Consider the following 17,074-nt stretch of genomic DNA (forward strand, 5'->3'; position numbering starts at 1 on the left):
CTGCCAGCACCGCCCAGTGCCCATGGGACCACGCGTGTGCCCTGGCCTCTGACGTCACTTGTTTTTCACCAGCTGGTTATAGATGGTTATCAGCGCCGTATAGAACAAGATGGAAGGCACTTAGCAGACTTAACCTCAGAGAGCACTCCGCAGGCCAGCCATATTCGGGTCCCTTGAGGAGACGAAAGTGCCAGATTTTCAGTTAACTTCAGCAGCCATTCATTGAGCACATGCAATAGAGGTGCCAAGATAAGACATGCACCCACCCACTAAAAAATAAAATTAGAGCCCTAGCTGGTTTGGCGCAGTGGATAAGGCATCAGCCTGCGTACTGAAGGATCCCGGGTTTGATTCTGGTCAAGGGCATGTACCTAGGTTGCAGGCTCAAATTGTGCTCTGGGAGGGGACCCCTAGATACAACCTTCCTCTTCCTGGCCCTGGTTGGGGTGCATGCGGGAGGCAACCAATGGATGTGTCTCTCTTACAATTGATGTTTCTCTCTCTGTCTCTTCCCCTCCCTTCTATTCTCTCTAAAAAAATCAATGGGAAAATATCCTCAGGTGAGAATTAACAAAAAAAATTTTTTAAACAAAATTAGAAAAGGTATTCAGTTAAGTGGGGGACACAGACCTGTAAACTAGTAATTATACACAATGGTCAGGGCAACAGCAGGAGGATTTACAGGCTTCAGAGGTGTATAGAGAAGGGTGGGGCATGGAAGAGGCGCCATCTAAGTTGGTATTAGTGGATGGATAGAAAGGTGCCAAGTCAAGGTGGGAAGAGTGTCACAGGCAGAAGAAAAAGACAGGAGTATTGGGGGCACTCGAAGGACTTCAGAACGGCCGGGGCTGAAGCGTGAGGGTGATTGTTCAGTCGCAGGTCTGAGCTCTGACGCCCCCAGAACAGCGAGGCATTGTTGGGCTCCTGATTGCTTCATGCATTTTCCTGGTGAAACGCTTTCAAGGCTATCTCTTCAGGTACTGGGAAGGAAAGAAAAAGCTAATTGGGTAATAAAGATGTCTCAAGGCTAGTAACCTAATTGGAACTGGAAAAAGATTAGCACTTGATTCTCGGAGTTATTCGCACGGCTGCCAAGGGCAGTGCTGCCAAAACCAAGATTGCATCTCTGACGAGTTTTTACCGGTCAGCATTGGTAACCTGTAGCGGGTTGGGTAAACGCAATCTTGCACACGAGATGGGACACTCTATTCCGGCTCTGCTTGGCTTGTGTTCCAGTAGGACTCACAGGGTTTTGCAACAGGCACAAGAGCGTCATCATCAGTGGTCTTTTTTGGCTCTGAAATACGACGCAAGCAGAATTGTGCTCTGGGAGGGGACCCGTGGATACAACCTTCCTCTCCCAATCACCGAGTTGGGTGGGTCGCATCCTCATCTTTTGCAGTGAAAGTCTCCAAATAACCAACAATTCCGTGAAATTGTTACCAGTTGCCATCTGTGTCGTCTTGTGCAGGTTACTTAACCTCTGTGTACCTGTTTCCTCATCAGTAAAAGCCTAATATATTCCTTAAAAGGTGAGCTAATCCTTGTAAAACTTCGAACAGCGCCTGCTGCATAGTACATGGCCAAGAAATATTAATTGCTACTCTTCTTCTCATTATTATTATTTTTATTTTATTATTTTTCAAACCTTTATTGTTGAAAGTATCGCATGTCCCCCTTTTTCCCCATTGACCTCTTCTAGCCTGCCCCGCCCCCGACCCCAGGCCTTCACCCTATTATCAGTGTCAATGGGTTAGGCATATATGCATACAAGTTCTTTGATTGACATTATTATTATTTTAAATATATTTTTATTGATGTCAGAGAGGAAGGGAGAGGAAGAGGGAAAGACAGAAACATCAATGATGAGAAAGAATCATTGATTGGCTGCCTCCTGCATGCCCCTCACTGGGGTTCGAGCCCACAACGGGGGCATTGGGTCATAGGTTGACACTCAACCACTGAGCCACACTGGCTAGGCTATTATTATTTTTATTAAAAATTATTTACCTATCCATGCAATTCACATCTCCAGAGAATCCAGACTTTTGGCATCCAGAAGAGATAAGCCAGCTTCTGGGACTCTGGTTAAGCACAGCCCCAGGTGTTTGTGGTTCCTGCTTCCCCACACATCAACCAGCTGCACCCTGTCAGCTCCTTAGCGTCAGGGCTTGTGATGCCGTGGAAAATGCCCCCTCCAACAGGAGAAAGCCCGCTGAGCCATGTCCTGGGAAGAGACTCGTGCTGGAGAATCCGAACTTGCTTCCCAGCTCTGTGGACACAGCCGTGAATTACGTGGCTCCCTTTCCCACAGAGCTGCAGGGAAACTTCGAGCAAAAAGAGCACAGAGCTCTCCCAGTAATGAGCCTATAGCCTGGGCTCTGCTGGGAGTTCGGGTAACTGCAGATAAACATTGGAAGGTCAGAAATCACAGCGGCACATTTTCCATATCCCTCGCACATTATGCACGATGACAGACTGGGAAGGGTGTTAGATTCAAATGGTCAGGGGTTTTGTGTTCAAATCTTGGCCCTGCCCTGGGCTTGCTCTCTGACGGTGATGAACCACCTCTGCCTCCTCAGCTCAGGTTCCTGTCTAAATAATGGGGCAGGTAGCAGGCCCCTCCCTGCACTGACATTTTGGGCTCGCTAGTCAAACTGCCTGTCCCCCACCTAAGCACCTTGGACAGGAAGCAAGGCCTTGTCCTGATGTCCTTAGCAAGAGGATGTTTGATCTAGTGTTAGAGCTCAGAGGAGGTCTGTCATTGGGCATGGCTACCAGGAGATGGTGTGTTAGGTGTTTTTCCCAGAGACATGGGACCTTGTGTGCAATGGGTTGTCTGCCTTCTCAGGGCCAAGGAGACTAAATGAGGCTCCAGGCATAATTGGGGAGTAGGAGTCCTGGGGGAAGGGCCACGGGGTGCATGGGAACGTGCAGCCCCTGGTATGGGGCGGTGGTGAGATAATTGCGTGTCAGATGTGCTGGGAGGCAGGGCCAGAGGTCGAGTATGGAAAGCAGCCAAGAGTGTAGGTATCTCCTAATTATTGCTGGCACTGGAGTGTTTTATTCCATTTAGAAAATGGTGTGATTGTTTTAAAGTGTGTGTGTGTGTGTGTGTGTGTGTGTGTGTGTGTGTGTGTGTGTATGAAAACAGCCAGGTGGGTCGATCCAAGCCGCGTGGGCGGTGTTCTCTAATTGCTGGGCCGGACTTTCTTTTGCCAATTAGGTGGCTTCCTTAGACTTGCCCTTTTATAACAGGATTGCTACATGGGGCACCTTCGCTCTGTGTAACCTCTTTCATACCGAGTGGAGCTGCTTTCAACATGTAAATTCCATCTTGGCACCTGCAGGTGCTTTCAACAGGCTGCGCTGAAATCAACATCAGATACCTACACTGACGTGAAAAAAACACCAGGGATGTCTTCTCCCCAAAAGTGGATTCTGTCGACATCTACGCCTTGTTAGAGGTGCCCTTCAAATCCGTGTGTTTTGATGGAAAGCACTGCGGTTGGGCAGATTCCCAGCTAAAAGGTGGTGTTTGTTGAGAACTTATGGTTTTCCTTGTACCGCACACAGAAATGAACTCAAGATGAATCATAGACCTAAATGTGTAGGCTAAAACAATAAAACTCTTAGAAGAAAGTATGAGTAAATATTCATGACCTTGGGTGAGGCAAAATCTTCCTAGATATAACACCCAATGCATAAATAACCAAAGAAAAAAGAAATTGGACATCAGCAAAATTAAAATATTTTGTGCCGTGAAGGACATCAAGAAAGGGAAAAGACAACTTGCAGATATTGACAAATCTTGTACCTGGTAAGAGGCCTGTATCCAGAATACATGAAGAACTCTTACAACTCAATAATAAAAATACAGTCAAATTTAAAAATGGGCAAAGGATTTGAATAGACATCTCTCCAAAGAAGATAGACAACTGCCCATGAAAAGATGCTCAACGTCATTCATCATCAAGGAAATGCAAATCAAAACAGAATGATACCACTTCACATCCACTGGGATGGTTTTAATAGGAAAAAAAATGCACCATAATAACAAATGCTGGTGAGGATGTGGAGAGCTAGAATCCTCATATGCTGCTGACTGGACTGTAACATGGTGTGGCTGCTTTGGAAAATAGCGTGGAAGTTCCTCAAAATGTTAAACATGGAGTCACCATGTGAGCCAGCAATTTCATTTCTGAGTATATACCCAAAAGATGTGAAAGCAGGGACTTGAACAGATATGTGCACGTCCATGTTCATAGAAGCATCATTCACAATAGAAGATGGAAACAACTCAAGTGTCCATTAACTGATGAATGGGTAAACAGAACATGGCATGTCCATACAATGGATATCATTTGACCATTAAAAGGAATGAAATACTGATACGTGCTATAACATGAATGAACCTTGAAAAGATTATGCTAAGTGAAAGGAGCCAGTCACAAAGGATGATCTATTATATGATGCCATTCATATGAAATGTCCAGAATAGGCACATTTGTAGAGGCAGAAAACAGGGTTGGGGGGGAAGAAGTTGCGGAGAAATGGAGAGTGGCTGCTCATGGAGATGGGGTTTCTTTTGGGGGTGATGAAATGTTCTAAAGTTGGATTCTGGTAATAGTTGCACATTGTGTGACTATACTAAAAATCACTGAATTGTACACCAGAAATGGATGAAATGAATGGTATGTGAATTATATCTCAATAAAGCTGTTTTTTAAAAAAAGGTCTATTGTTGAGCAAATTACTACATTCATTCTTATAATTCAGCACATGGGAGTACTCTTCTGCTGTTTCAGGAAGTCAACAAATATTCAGTGACTACATGGTGAGTTAGGTGGAAGTTAGATCTTGGAGTGCAAAAAGCAAGGAATTGATGCAGGATTTACCTTCAAAGAGCTTTTGTTCAAATGGGGAAGAGAAGAGTAAGCTAGGTGTGCAAGTAGCAAAAATATACCCTACTCCTGATTATCTGTTCTAGACCTTCTCACTAGCTGCCCAGGAAATGAGCAACTACTAATATATATATATTAGAGGCCCAGTGCACAAAATTCGTGCACAGGGAGGGGGGTTCCTAAGCCCGGCCTGCACCCTCTCCAATCCGGGACCCCTCAGGGAATGTCTGACTGTCGGTTTAGTGGGATGGGGTCTAAACCAGCAGTCAGACATCCCTCTCTCAATCTGGGACTGCTGGCTCCTAACCACACACCTGCCTGCCTGCCTGCCTGCCTGATCGCCCCTAACTGCCTCTGCCGGCTTGATTGCTGCCTAACAATTCCCCTGCTGGCCTGATGCCCCCAAACTGCCCTCCCCTGCCGGCCTGATGGTCCCCAACTGCCCTCCCCTGCCAGCCTGATGGCCCCCAACTGCCGTCCCCAGCCCCCACGACTGTGGCTTTGTCCAGAAGGAAATCAAATGTCCGGAAGATGGCCAGTTGACCCAGTCTAATTAGCATATTACCCTTTTATTATAATATATATATATATATATATATATATATATATATATATATATGTATGTGTGTATATGTGTGTGTATGTGTGTGTGTATATGTGTGTGTGTATATATATATATATATATATATATATATATATATATATATATATATTTCAGAGAGGAAGGGAGAGGGAGAGATAGCAATAGAAACATCAATGATGAGAGAGAATAGGCCCCCTACTGAGGATCGAGCCCAAAACCCAGGCAGGTGCCCTGATTGGGAACTGCCGCTGACCTCTTTGTTCATGGACCGATGCTCAACCACTGAGTCACACCAGGCCAGGCATGAATAGTCTTGCAGGTCAATTTTTGTCTCTGGAGACTTTCTTAGGCTAAATTATTAGAAATAGAATTTTCATGTCAGAGTGTGCACATTTTAAAACTTTTGATTGATTTGAACTCTCAGATTGCCCTTTGAAAGGTTGTGCTAACATATGTTGACACTGGAGTGTGAGTGTTTATTTTCCCGCTTTCTACAAATATTGTCTTTTTTTTTTACTTGTCAACTTCATTGATACTACATTAACATCTTAATTTTCATTTCTTTCCTCATTATTGAAGTTGGATTTTTTTTTTATGCGTTTGTGCTCCTTTTATTTAATGCCAAAAGGTATGTGATATTGACTAAAAGTGCGTCGAGCAGGTACAGGATGAAGATGTCTTTGTAGCCTGGAGGTGACAGATTGAGGATGCTTCTCGCCAAACTCCATCACTGCTGGGAAGGAACGACATAGATCAGGGGTGGGCAAACTTTTTGACTTGTGGGCCACAATGGGTTCTTAAACTGGACCGGAAGGCCGGAACAAAAGCATGGATGGAGTGTTTGTGTGAACTAATATAAATTCAAAGTAAAGGAGCAGAGGGGAGAGCAAGAGAACCCTCCACTCTTTCGGCTCCGCAGGCCGTATAGAACAGCCGAACAGGCCGGATCCGGCCCGCGGGCCGTAGTTTGCCCACGGCTGACATAGATGCTTTTGAGTGGTAAAGTGGAGGGAAGGAGTTCTTTCTTGGGTCTAATGACCATTTGTCTCCCATATAGGTTCTTAAAGGTGGCCAGGAAGCGCCCACCAAGCCCAAAGGTCGCCCCAAGAAGAACTCCATCCCCACCTCCGAAGAGATTGAAGCTGAAGAGAAGATGAACAGCCAGGCCCAGCGCCAGGAGTGCCCCATGCCCTCGCAGGGACGGGACGAGCCCTGTGACACCCAGGAACCTCAAGCCTGCCACATCCCCTTGGAGGTGGCGGAGCCGCCAGGCCAGCCACAGGAGTTGCCAGTAGCCTCTTCGGAAGCCCCGCCACCGTCAAGCTAAAAGAAAACTCTTTGAGGGGCAGGGGAGACTGGGAAAAAGGGAAAGAGAGAAGGCAGGAGAGTAGGAGAGCAAACTCCCCAAAGCCTGGTAAAGGGAGGGAGAAGGGAGCCACCTGCCTCCATCCCTCCCTCCTTCCCTCCCACAGGTCTCGGTGGCATTTTCATCGCAAGCATTTGAGAAGACTCGCTTGCCTTAGGCCTCTCTCTTCCTGAAAGGATGCTTTAGCCACAGGATGCCCTGCATAAAGGGAGACAGTGCCTTGGAACGGCCTGCCCCCCCGAAGGCTGTGGCGCTGGGTGAGCACCCCACCTGGCTCGGTGGAGGGCGGCTCAGCTCTCTCCCTGCCGGCCTCTGGGCAGCCAGTCAGCAAAGCAGAAAGATACGGAGGGCTTGGGCAGCTTGCTCAGGTTCCTTGCTGACTCAGCACTTATTTCTGTAGTTTTTAAAAGAGAATTTCAGGTTTTTTGGTTGTTGTGGAGGGGGGTGGTTGATGAGGGCGGGCTGGAAAGAGTCGGGGGAAGGGAGTTCTGAGTTATTCCCATTGTTTCTGAATAAAGTTTGTTTGTTTGAAGACACGTGTGCCTTGGAACCCCTGATGAGATTGTCAGGTGACTGGAAAGAACTGAGCAGCCTTGTTTTTTTCCCCGCTGCTTCGTTGAGTTGCCATCCTTGAAGCTGCAATGCGGACATGTTAAGATAACTTTTATTTTTTAAGGAAAAATAAATCTTTCAAAAGGGTCGTGTGCATTGGTTTCTTCGGCGGAGTGCGTGTGACTCTTCTCGACTATCTCATGGAAAGAGAGACCCACAGACAGAGCCCCGCTCCCCGAGCTACGACTTCCCAGCTAGAAAAGACCAGGCCGGGCCAGTGGTGTCTCAGGACAGAGGGCAAAAGGCAGACCCACCGGTGCCCTTGGGTGAGGACGGGGCAGGCGGTGGGGGCTCCGCTCACCCCCCTCCCACCGCCTTCTGCCAGCGCAACGCCATCAGGCACTGAACATTCTGGGCTTCCACCTTCAAAAATGGTCCTGTGTTTTCTGAAGAGATAATCAACGTATTTGCTTCAAAAATCAAGCTATGCAAGAAAAGGTCTTGCTTCCCTCCTGCCCCCTCTGCCCTGTGCCCGCCGTCCCCTCCAGGTAATTATGTTGATTGGTTTCTTGATTATCTTTCTGTACTCAGCGTACACTTGGATGATGGGTTCTGCCACTTCTAGCAGAAGAAGATTGGAGGAGGACTTGGCCAGATGTGCTCCGTGATTTCAAGATTGAAATGATGTCCCTCTTTTCGGAAGCCCCGGGAAGAGGCGGGCTGCAGACATCCTAGAGAGAACGCAGACTCCCGGCTGACTGCCCTGCAGACCGGCCCAGAGGCTGGTCCCCCAGGGGTTCATGGTCATCCTCCCCAGTGCGTTCACTTGTGATGTCCTCCAGGGCGGAGCGCCTGTCGTGTGCACTGTCCATGACTACTTACACGGTCACTGTGCTCAGCGCGGGCTCAGCAAATAGCAACGGACTTTAATAATGGCTCCACTAGAAAGCAGAACCTGCTTCTAGTTCTGCAAAGCAAACCGTGTCATTCTTCTCGACGTGAAACAGGAATGATCTGCTTGTGTTCAGCATTCTGGCCGCCCGCCGCTTCCCCCGTCAGCGTGGACAGTGAGAACGTGACTGCCGTGTGACCTGCGGAGGCCCTGCCTGCATTGCTTTCGCAGTTGAGATCAACAAAGAGAACGCAGTCTTTAGCCTTGACTCTTGTGAATAGACAAAGGAGGGAAGGCTTTGGCCTTGAAAACATATCTGTGCAGACCACGCCCAGCGTCTGTGCGAGGTCTCTGGTGTGGTGTGTGCAGAAGCTTCTTTGCCTCCAGCCCACCCCACGTACGAGTTTATGATCTGCCTACCAGATGGTGTCAGAATGGGCCAAAGAGTTTTTACAGAGTGGCCCAAGTCAGCAGGTGGATCTGTCACACTCCTTGCTCTGTCCTCTTCACCCCTCCTCCCGCCCCCAAGGGCCTTTCATTTGAATTCCGTTTTCCTACAATGGTGTTGGGTCTCTGGTCCTGGACTCTCATGTTATGCTTGCCTGAGGTGCTGGATAGTGACCGTCATTGCACGCATACATCTGTCCACACAGTGTCCCTGAGCCTGGGCCCCGCTGCTCTTTCGGACTTCCAGCCCCGAGTCCTATCCTGTCACCTTTGGTATTGTCTCCTGTCCCTAAGGGTTGAAAGGATTTCAGGGGAGGGTTCAAGACCTCAGATTAGCTTTCCTTCTGTTTGGAAGCCCTGAGCCCAAGGGCAAGGGCACTTTACCAGCCTTGGGCCTGCCTCCTGCCTCAGCTCTGTAGAGCTGTGCTCTGTGACCCAGGGTGGGCCAGGCCAGCCTTCCCAATGCCAGTGGACACTGATTTGGCACCGAGCCCTGTTCCCTCCTCTTTCCCTTTTGCACCCAGCACCCACTGCACAATATTCTATGCATGTAGGTAGATAGGTTGTTCTGTGCAGAGTCCTGAGCAGGGCCATCCAGTGACCCCTGCGCCCAGGAGTTCCCTCCTCACTTTCTCAGCTTCTTTCTGGGGTTTCCCAGTCACTTCAGAGGCAAGAGGGAGGGCAGAGCCGAATCTCTGTCACCTGCAGACACCTTCTAGTCACCCAGGGCAGCAGTGCTGGGCCCGTTTCCCCAGGGGCCAGAGGGCAAGGGTGATGGAAGTCCATACGTGAAGGCCCCCAGGGCCAAGGGTCAGTTTGCCCCATTCTGCTAATTCCTTGTGGGAAAATGTACTGAAGAAGATGCCCTCGGATTTCCCCGCAAGGGGACCACAGGCCGTGTGGCGGCAGTCAGCTTAGGAGGAAGGCAATGCCTACTGAGACATTTGACTAAGACAAAAAGTACAAGCCTGTCTGGCCAAAGTCATGTTTGGTAGCTGGCCATGCATTGGTGAGGTCGTTCGGCCTGGTTCATGAGGCGATGTTAGGAGGTGGCTGAGGGAGGTGCGTCCATCCTAGGGAATGGCTGGAGGGCAAAGGCGAAGGTCATAGCTGGAGTGAAATCTAAAACTTTGGGATGGGCTGTAGCTGGAAGCATCCTTTCCACCTGCAGAGAGGAGACTGGGAGAGACCCCAAACCACCGGGGCCAGAAGCTTCTGCCCTTAAAACACAGCCGTAAGCGCTGTCAGCCACAGTTCAAGTCCACAGGTCCTTCCTCAATGCCTGTCCTGTGAGGAGCACCGTGCTAGTGCTAATGGGGGGATGGGAGTGCAGCAATATGTCTCCTCCTCCTCCTCCTCCTCCTCCTTCTGTTCTTCTTCTCCATCTGAGGATATTTTTCCCATTGAATTTTAGAGAGAGTGGAAGGAAGGGAGAGAAAAAGAGAGAGAGAAAGATAGATGTGAAAGAGACACATTGATTGGTTGCCTTCTGCATGCACCCTGACCCAGGGCCAGGGATCGAGCCTGCAACCGAGGTACATGCCCTTGACCAGAATCGAACCTGAGACCCTTCAGTCCTCGGGCCGACGCTCTAATCACTGAGCCAAACCAGCCAGGGTGAGCTTGAATCTTCCTGGAGAACCTTACACTTTAGTGAGTTTGGGGCGGGGGCAGGGGTTCAGCTAGGTTTTTGCTGAATTTCCTACCCTCACCTGTGAGATGGCCTCTCTCCAGGCAGGGAAGGGCATTCGTGGGATGTACATCCCTCAGCATGCCCCCCCACCCCACCCCCCCCCCCGCCAATTAGGGCCGCTAGGAGAGGGTTAATGTCTTAGGCCCCTGTGCACCCGGAAGGGTGATTAACACTGGAACGACAATTCACCTGAATATGTCTCTAATCCCAGATTGTCACCCAAATCCTGGGTGGAGGTGGCTGGGGAGGGAGAGATCTGGTGATGCCATTGGTAATCTGGGTGTGGATCCTGAGGGGAGGTGTGGGCACCAGCCTGGTTTTGCTTCTTTGCGTTCTGTGCTTGCCTCCCAGCGGGCAGTGGTGGCCAAGAGTTCATTCGCGCCCACCCAGCGGTGCTCTGGAGGGGCCTCCCTCCGGCTGCCCTGGTGGCGGCCTCTGGCAAACCCAGGTCAGCAGCAGCCAGGAGGGGCCGGCGCTGCGGTAAATCACTGTGACAGGCGCCTTTCATACCTGGCCTCCTCTCATTCCCAAACCTCTTCCCTCCTGTTTATTTTTGTTGCAGATTTATTGGACACACGGTTAAGTGCCCATTTAGCTCTGCAAACTGTCAGCGCGCCCGCTCTATGAATAAGGCCATTCACTGACAAAAGCCCTTAAACATTTTTGAAAGAGAAGGTGGGGAGAAAAGGGGGAGAGGAGAGGCGGAGGAAATAGCGCCCCAGGTCAGTGAGGAGTCCAAGATCAACCGAAACCCAAGCGCCGGCCTCTCCTGCAGCCCAAGAATGTAACAAGGGCCCTCAGAGCCGCCGGGAATCACCCTGCTCGGCAAGATGTGTGTCATCTCTCCGCAGGCCACGGGGGTCTAGAGTTCACTCCTTTGTCTCGGAGCTGGGAGCTCACCGCTGGGCAGGCTGAGCGGCCGTGCACCTGCTCGGGGCGGTTGCCAACAACCTGGAGGCATGTCAGGCTGAGTCCTTGCCCCTTGGGAGCCCTCCTCCTGCTTCTGCTCAGGCTCCCCTCCTTCAGGTGGCATGTCTTCCCAAGCACCTGGCTCCTTCAACACACGGCTCTGTGGAAAGTTGCAAGACCCTGGTACACTGTCTTTGTACGCCCGCCATTATGGGTACTATTTACATCATCGCATCTAACCATCTCAGCAGCCCTCGGAAGTAGGCGCTGTGATCACCTCCACTCAGAGGTGGGGAAGCTGGGACCACGTGGTGGAACAACTCGCAGTTGCCTAATGCAGCTGGGCGGATGCGCTTCCCATCATCCCTGGACGGGGCCTGTGCCTGCTTGTGAGAAGGCTGAGTTGACCAAGCCTGATCTCAGGGCAGAGCCCTGAGGTAGACAGGCCATGTGTCTCTCAGCTTCCCCTGCACGTGTTCCTGCCCCTGCTCCCACACTGTTGTCACTGGGGTATCTCTCACAATGTGGGGTGCAGACAACATAGCTCAGGGTCCCCCCAAGCATGAGTGATCAAGCCCTCTATCTATCCACCCGGACCAGCAAAAGTGCAGGTCCCGTCCATCTCTTATTGTGTGCAGTCCGGGGTGTGTGAGTGTGTGTAAGGTCATCCTTTTTTTGCAGTGGTGCAAGCATCCGGAGGAGACTCAGAGAGAGGGGTCATATCGGAAGCACAGTAACAGAGCCGTGTCCTCACTATGGCGTGGCAAGCAGTGCCAGGGGTCATTGGCTTCTACTCCAGAGTGGGAGGGGCGCAGAGAGAAGCTGGTAGACCCCAGGTAGGCGCTCCCTGGAATGCCGAGCCCTCTGCTCCAGCACTGGGTGCAGATGCTGCTCTTTCTCGGCAGTTCTTGGGGTCACCTCTGAGGTCTAAGCCAGACTCGGAGCCCTGCCCCTCTGAGGCCCTGGAGCTCGTCTTCTCTTCCTCCACCACCTCCTCCTCTTCTTGGTTTCCTCTTCCAGCCATTTATTTCTTTTTATTTGCAGTTTGTGTTCAATGCAAATATAGGCCACAATATGAGAAAGTCACTATGAATCAAAGCATAGTTACACAATGCAATGTACAATTAAAACAGATGTTCAGCATGCAGATACGAAGCACAGGGAGTGTTCACTCACATATAAAAAGCTGGAGATGTGTTGGAGCTGGGTGTTTGGTATTGCTTTCTAAGGATGGCAAATATTTGCCTTTGTTATCAAGGCTACTGTGCTTACTTGGACCCTGGAACACCAGTGTGGTCATGGCATCCAAGAATTCAATGAGCCCATCTGGCATAGCTCAGTGGTTGAGTGTTGATCTATCAACCAGGAGGTGTCATAGTTCAATTTTCGGTCATGGCACATGCCCAAGTTATGGGCTCTATCCCCAGTGGGCGGGGGGGGGGGGGAGGGGGGGTGTGCAGGAGGCCGCCGATCAATGATTCTCTCTCATCACTGATATTCCTATCTCTCTCTCTCCTCCCACTCCCTTCCTCTCTGAAATCAATAGATATATTTTTTAAAATAAAGAATAATCATTGTAATGGGTTGAACTACATCATATATTCTTAAATCCATGTGTTCAGAATTTTAAAAATAAAACTAATTCATCACCTTTAGAGAGATGCTAGGAAATCAACTCATGATTTTAAAAAACTGGTAAATAAAGGGAAAACAAGCACTTACTCTCTATGAACTGTGTTTCTGGGTGAATGGGCAATTATGGAAGACTAGAGGCCCAGTGCACGAAATTCGTGCATGGGGGGGGGGTGTGTCCCTCAGCCCAGCCTGCACCCTCTCCAATCTGGGACCCCTTGAGGGATGTCTGACTGCCTGTTTAGGCCCATCCCTCTCACAATCCAGGACTGCTGGCTCCTAACCGCTCACCTGCCTCTGACTGATTGCCCCTAACTGCTTCTGCCTGCCAGCCTGATCACTTCCTAACCACTCCCCTGCCAATCTGATCGAAGCTTAACTGCTCCCCGGCCAGCCTGATTGCCCCTAACTGCCCTCCCCTGCCGGCCTGGTCACCCCTAACTGCCCTCCCCTGCCAGTCTGGTCACCCCTAACTGCCCTCCCCTGCTGGCCTGGTCACCCCTAATTTCCCTTCCCTGCAGGCCTTCCCCCCCCCCCAACTGCCCTTCCCTGCAGGCCTGGTCCCCCCAACTGCTCTCCTCTGCTGGCCTGGTCTCCCCAAACTGCCCTCCTCTGCTGGCCTGGTCATCCCTAACTGCCCTCCCTGCTGGCCTGATCACCCACAACTGCCCTCCCCTGCAGACCTGGTCTCCCCAAACTGCCCTCCTCTGCTGGCCCAGTCACCCCTAACTGCCCTCCCTGCTGGCCTGATTGCCCACAACTGCCCTCCCTGCTGGCCTGATTGCCCACAACTGCCCTCCCCTGCAGGCCTGGTCCCCCCACTGCCCTCCCTTGCAGGCCTGGTCCCCCGCAACTGCCCTCCCCTGCAGGCCTGGTCCCCCCACTGCCCTCCACTGCAGGCCTGGTCCCCCTCACAACTGCCCTCCCCTGCAATCCTGGTCCCACCCAACTGCCCTCCCTTGCTGACCTGGTCTCCCCCAACTGCCCTCATCTGCTGGCCTGGTCACCCCTAACTGCCCACAACTGCCCTCCCCTGCTGCCCATCTTGTGGCGGCCATCTTGTGTCCACATGGGGGCAGCCATCTTTGACCATATGGGGGTGGCCATCTTGTGTTTTTGGAGTGATGGTCAATTTGCATATTATTCTTTTATTAGATAGGATAATACGTGAATAAGGAATGATTGATTTAGAATGTCACCAGTCAGGACCTTATTGAATGAATGAATTTGGGCAAAGGTTGCAGAAAGAGACACAACCAAGTATTACATATGTCCTTATAAAAGTGCACCCCATTACCTGTGAAGGAGTCTTGCAAAAGAAAAGAAAATCAAACTTAAACCTGATCAAGCTTCCACCTCAGAATGTCAACTTACAGGAAATAAAGGGACAGCAAACATGTTCAATACTGCTCTTGTGATGCACTCAGCAACATCCAAACAATCTTCCTGATAGCACTCCATATGAGCTTCTGGCCTTGACCCCCAAGTCACCCCAAGTGTCCTACCTCAACAGTCCCACTGTGATCTTGTCACCACCCAAAGCTTCTCTACCTTGAAAATGACTAATTCAAGCATTTACTCTCTGCTCTCCGATCACAGCTTTCAATTCTTCCCATTGTTAATTCAATATTTCCCTTACCACTCTTCCCAGAGGCCCTCAGAACCTCCATCCCATAGGTTTATTTTTTTATCACAAAGTATTAGCTTTCTTCTTTCTTCTTTGCATCCTTCACCTTAGATTTCATTCTCCATTAATAATCTCAACTTCCTTCCTGTTTATCTCTTTGTCATGGCTGTCTAGCAAACTCTCCAACCCCATGTGAACTGAATGGTCTACTACTTCATGCCAGACATTGCCACTGGAGGAAATCCCATGGGAAGTGAGAGAGGAACCACTATTGCTTTATTCAGATCCATCTTAGCGGTTCCCTCATCACTTTCTGGAAACCATTCTTCCTTCTTCTAGACACATTATATTCCATCTGCAGTGATCATTTCAAACCTTATTCACCTCACTCCCAGCAGATGCTTTTGCCCCCAAATTTCCATTAAAAAAGGAAGTCATTAGATGGGACTCCCTCAACTTCCTGTGACCAAACCTATAGACATACACGTCTGTTCCCAGCTGCTCTTTTATTCCTTCTGTTGCTGAGGAGGTGTCCCCACCCCTACACAAAACTACCTCCTTCACCTGCGTTTGGGATGCCCCACTGCCTACCTTTGGAGACTCAACCATAGAGAGTATATCTCCTCATTCCCTCCTCTTCAACCTCTGCATCTATCGCTTATGTATTATTTTAAATAGTCTTATTGAGGTACAATTGACACATAATAAACTTTACATATTTAAAGCATATAATCTGCCAAGTTTTGACATATGTATATACATGCAAAGGCATTATAACAGTCAAGATAGTAAACATATCACTCAACCCAAAAGGTTTCTTCACGCCCCTTCTAATCCTTTCCTCCAGCCTTTCCCTGCCCATGTTCCCCAGGCAACCACTGATCCACCTTCTGTCACCATAGATTAGTTTGTATTTTCTAAAGATTTATATAGATGGTATCACATGGCATGTACTCTGCTTTTGTCTGCCTTCTTCCACTCAGCATAATTATTTTGAGATTCATTCATGTTGTGCATGCATAATTCATTCCTTTTTTTTTTTTTTTTTTTTTTTTTTTTGCTAAGCAGTATCCCAATGTGTGTAAAACCCAAAATTTGTTTAACCATTCACTGAGTGATGGACATTTGGGTTGTTTTTAGTGTGAGGCTATCTATATAGCCTAAGCGACCGTTTGACTGTTCAACCATTTGACCGTTAGACCATTTGACCGGTAGCTATGATGCACACTGACCCCCAAGGGGCAGACTCTCAACACATAGCATGGAAACATGGAACAGACTGATGAATCTCAGAGGGAAGGGGGGAGGGCGGGAAGAAATTAACCAAAGATCTTCAGCCTGTGGGGATTGGGCCAAAACCAGCAGTTTGATATCCCCCGAGGGGTCCCGGATTGCAAGAGGGTGCAGGCCAGGCCAAGGGACCCCACCAGTGCACGGATCCGTGCACTAGGCCTCTAGTTACAAATAAAACGGATAAGAAATCAATGGGCGAGTCTTTGTGGGGGAGTCTGCTTTCTTTTCTCATGGGGAAATCCTTAGGAAAGGATGGATCATAGGGTAGGTAGGTTTAATTTTTTAAAGAAAACTGACAAACTGTTTTCCAAAGTGGTTGTACCATTTCACATCCCCACCAGCAGTGTGGGAGCGTTCCAGTTGCTCCACATTCTCAACAACACTCAGGATGGTCGCTCTGTCTACTACTAGGCATCCTAATAGCTGTGTCAGGGTTTCTCACTGTGGTTTTAGTATGCATTTCCCTTGGTCATGTGAAAACGTAGTCATTTACACTCAACCATTAGGAGCACAAGAAAATACTGCAAAGGGGGAAGTTCATAGTAGGAATGTATTATACTATATGTTTATAAAACTTTATCTTTTTATATATACATAATATATGTTATATATTATAAAGCACAGTTACTTTTTTTTAAATAAATCTTTATTCAGATTATTACAATTATTTCTCCTTTTTCCCCCCATAGCTCCCCTCCACCCATTTCCCACCCCACCTTCTGCCCTTACCTCCCCCCACTGTCCTCATCCATAGGTGTATGATTTTTGTCCAGTCTCTTCATGAACCCCCCATACCCCTTTCCCCCTGAGAATTATCAGACCACTCCCTTTCTATGCCCCTGATTCTATTATATTCACCAGATTATTCTGTTCCTCAGGTTTTTAATTCACTTGATTTTTAGGTTTGCTTGTTGATAGATATGTATTTGTTGTTCATAATTTTTCTCTTTACTTTTTTCTTCTTCCTCTTCTTTAAGAATACCTTTCAGCATTTCATATAATACTGGTTTGGTGGTGATGAACTCCTTCAGCTTTTTCTTATCTGTGAAGCTCTTTATCTGCCCTTCAATTCTGAATGATAGCTTTGCTGGGTAGAGTAATCTTGGTTGTAGGTTCTTGCTATTCATCACATTGAAAATTTCTTGCCACTCCCGTCTGGCCTGCCTAGTTTCTGTT

The 17,074-nt window shown here is 48.9% G+C and overlaps 1 protein-coding gene across 1 annotated transcript in view; it reads left to right on the plus strand.

Annotated features, from left to right (window-relative positions):
- Positions 1-7,553, plus strand: part of BARX2 (BARX homeobox 2) — a 59,860-nt gene extending 52,307 nt beyond the window's left edge. Inside the window, exon 4 of the mRNA XM_080649705.1 lies at positions 6,545-7,553. Coding sequence (XP_080505831.1) covers positions 6,545-6,814 — 270 coding nt within the window. The 3' untranslated portion in view covers positions 6,815-7,553. The remainder of the gene's footprint in view (positions 1-6,544) is intronic.
- The last annotated feature ends 9,521 nt before the right edge of the window (positions 7,554-17,074 follow it).

The sequence above is a fragment of the Plecotus auritus genome (genome assembly GCF_963455305.1).
Source record: "Plecotus auritus genome assembly, chromosome: 13".
Classification (NCBI taxonomy): domain Eukaryota; kingdom Metazoa; phylum Chordata; class Mammalia; order Chiroptera; family Vespertilionidae; genus Plecotus; species Plecotus auritus.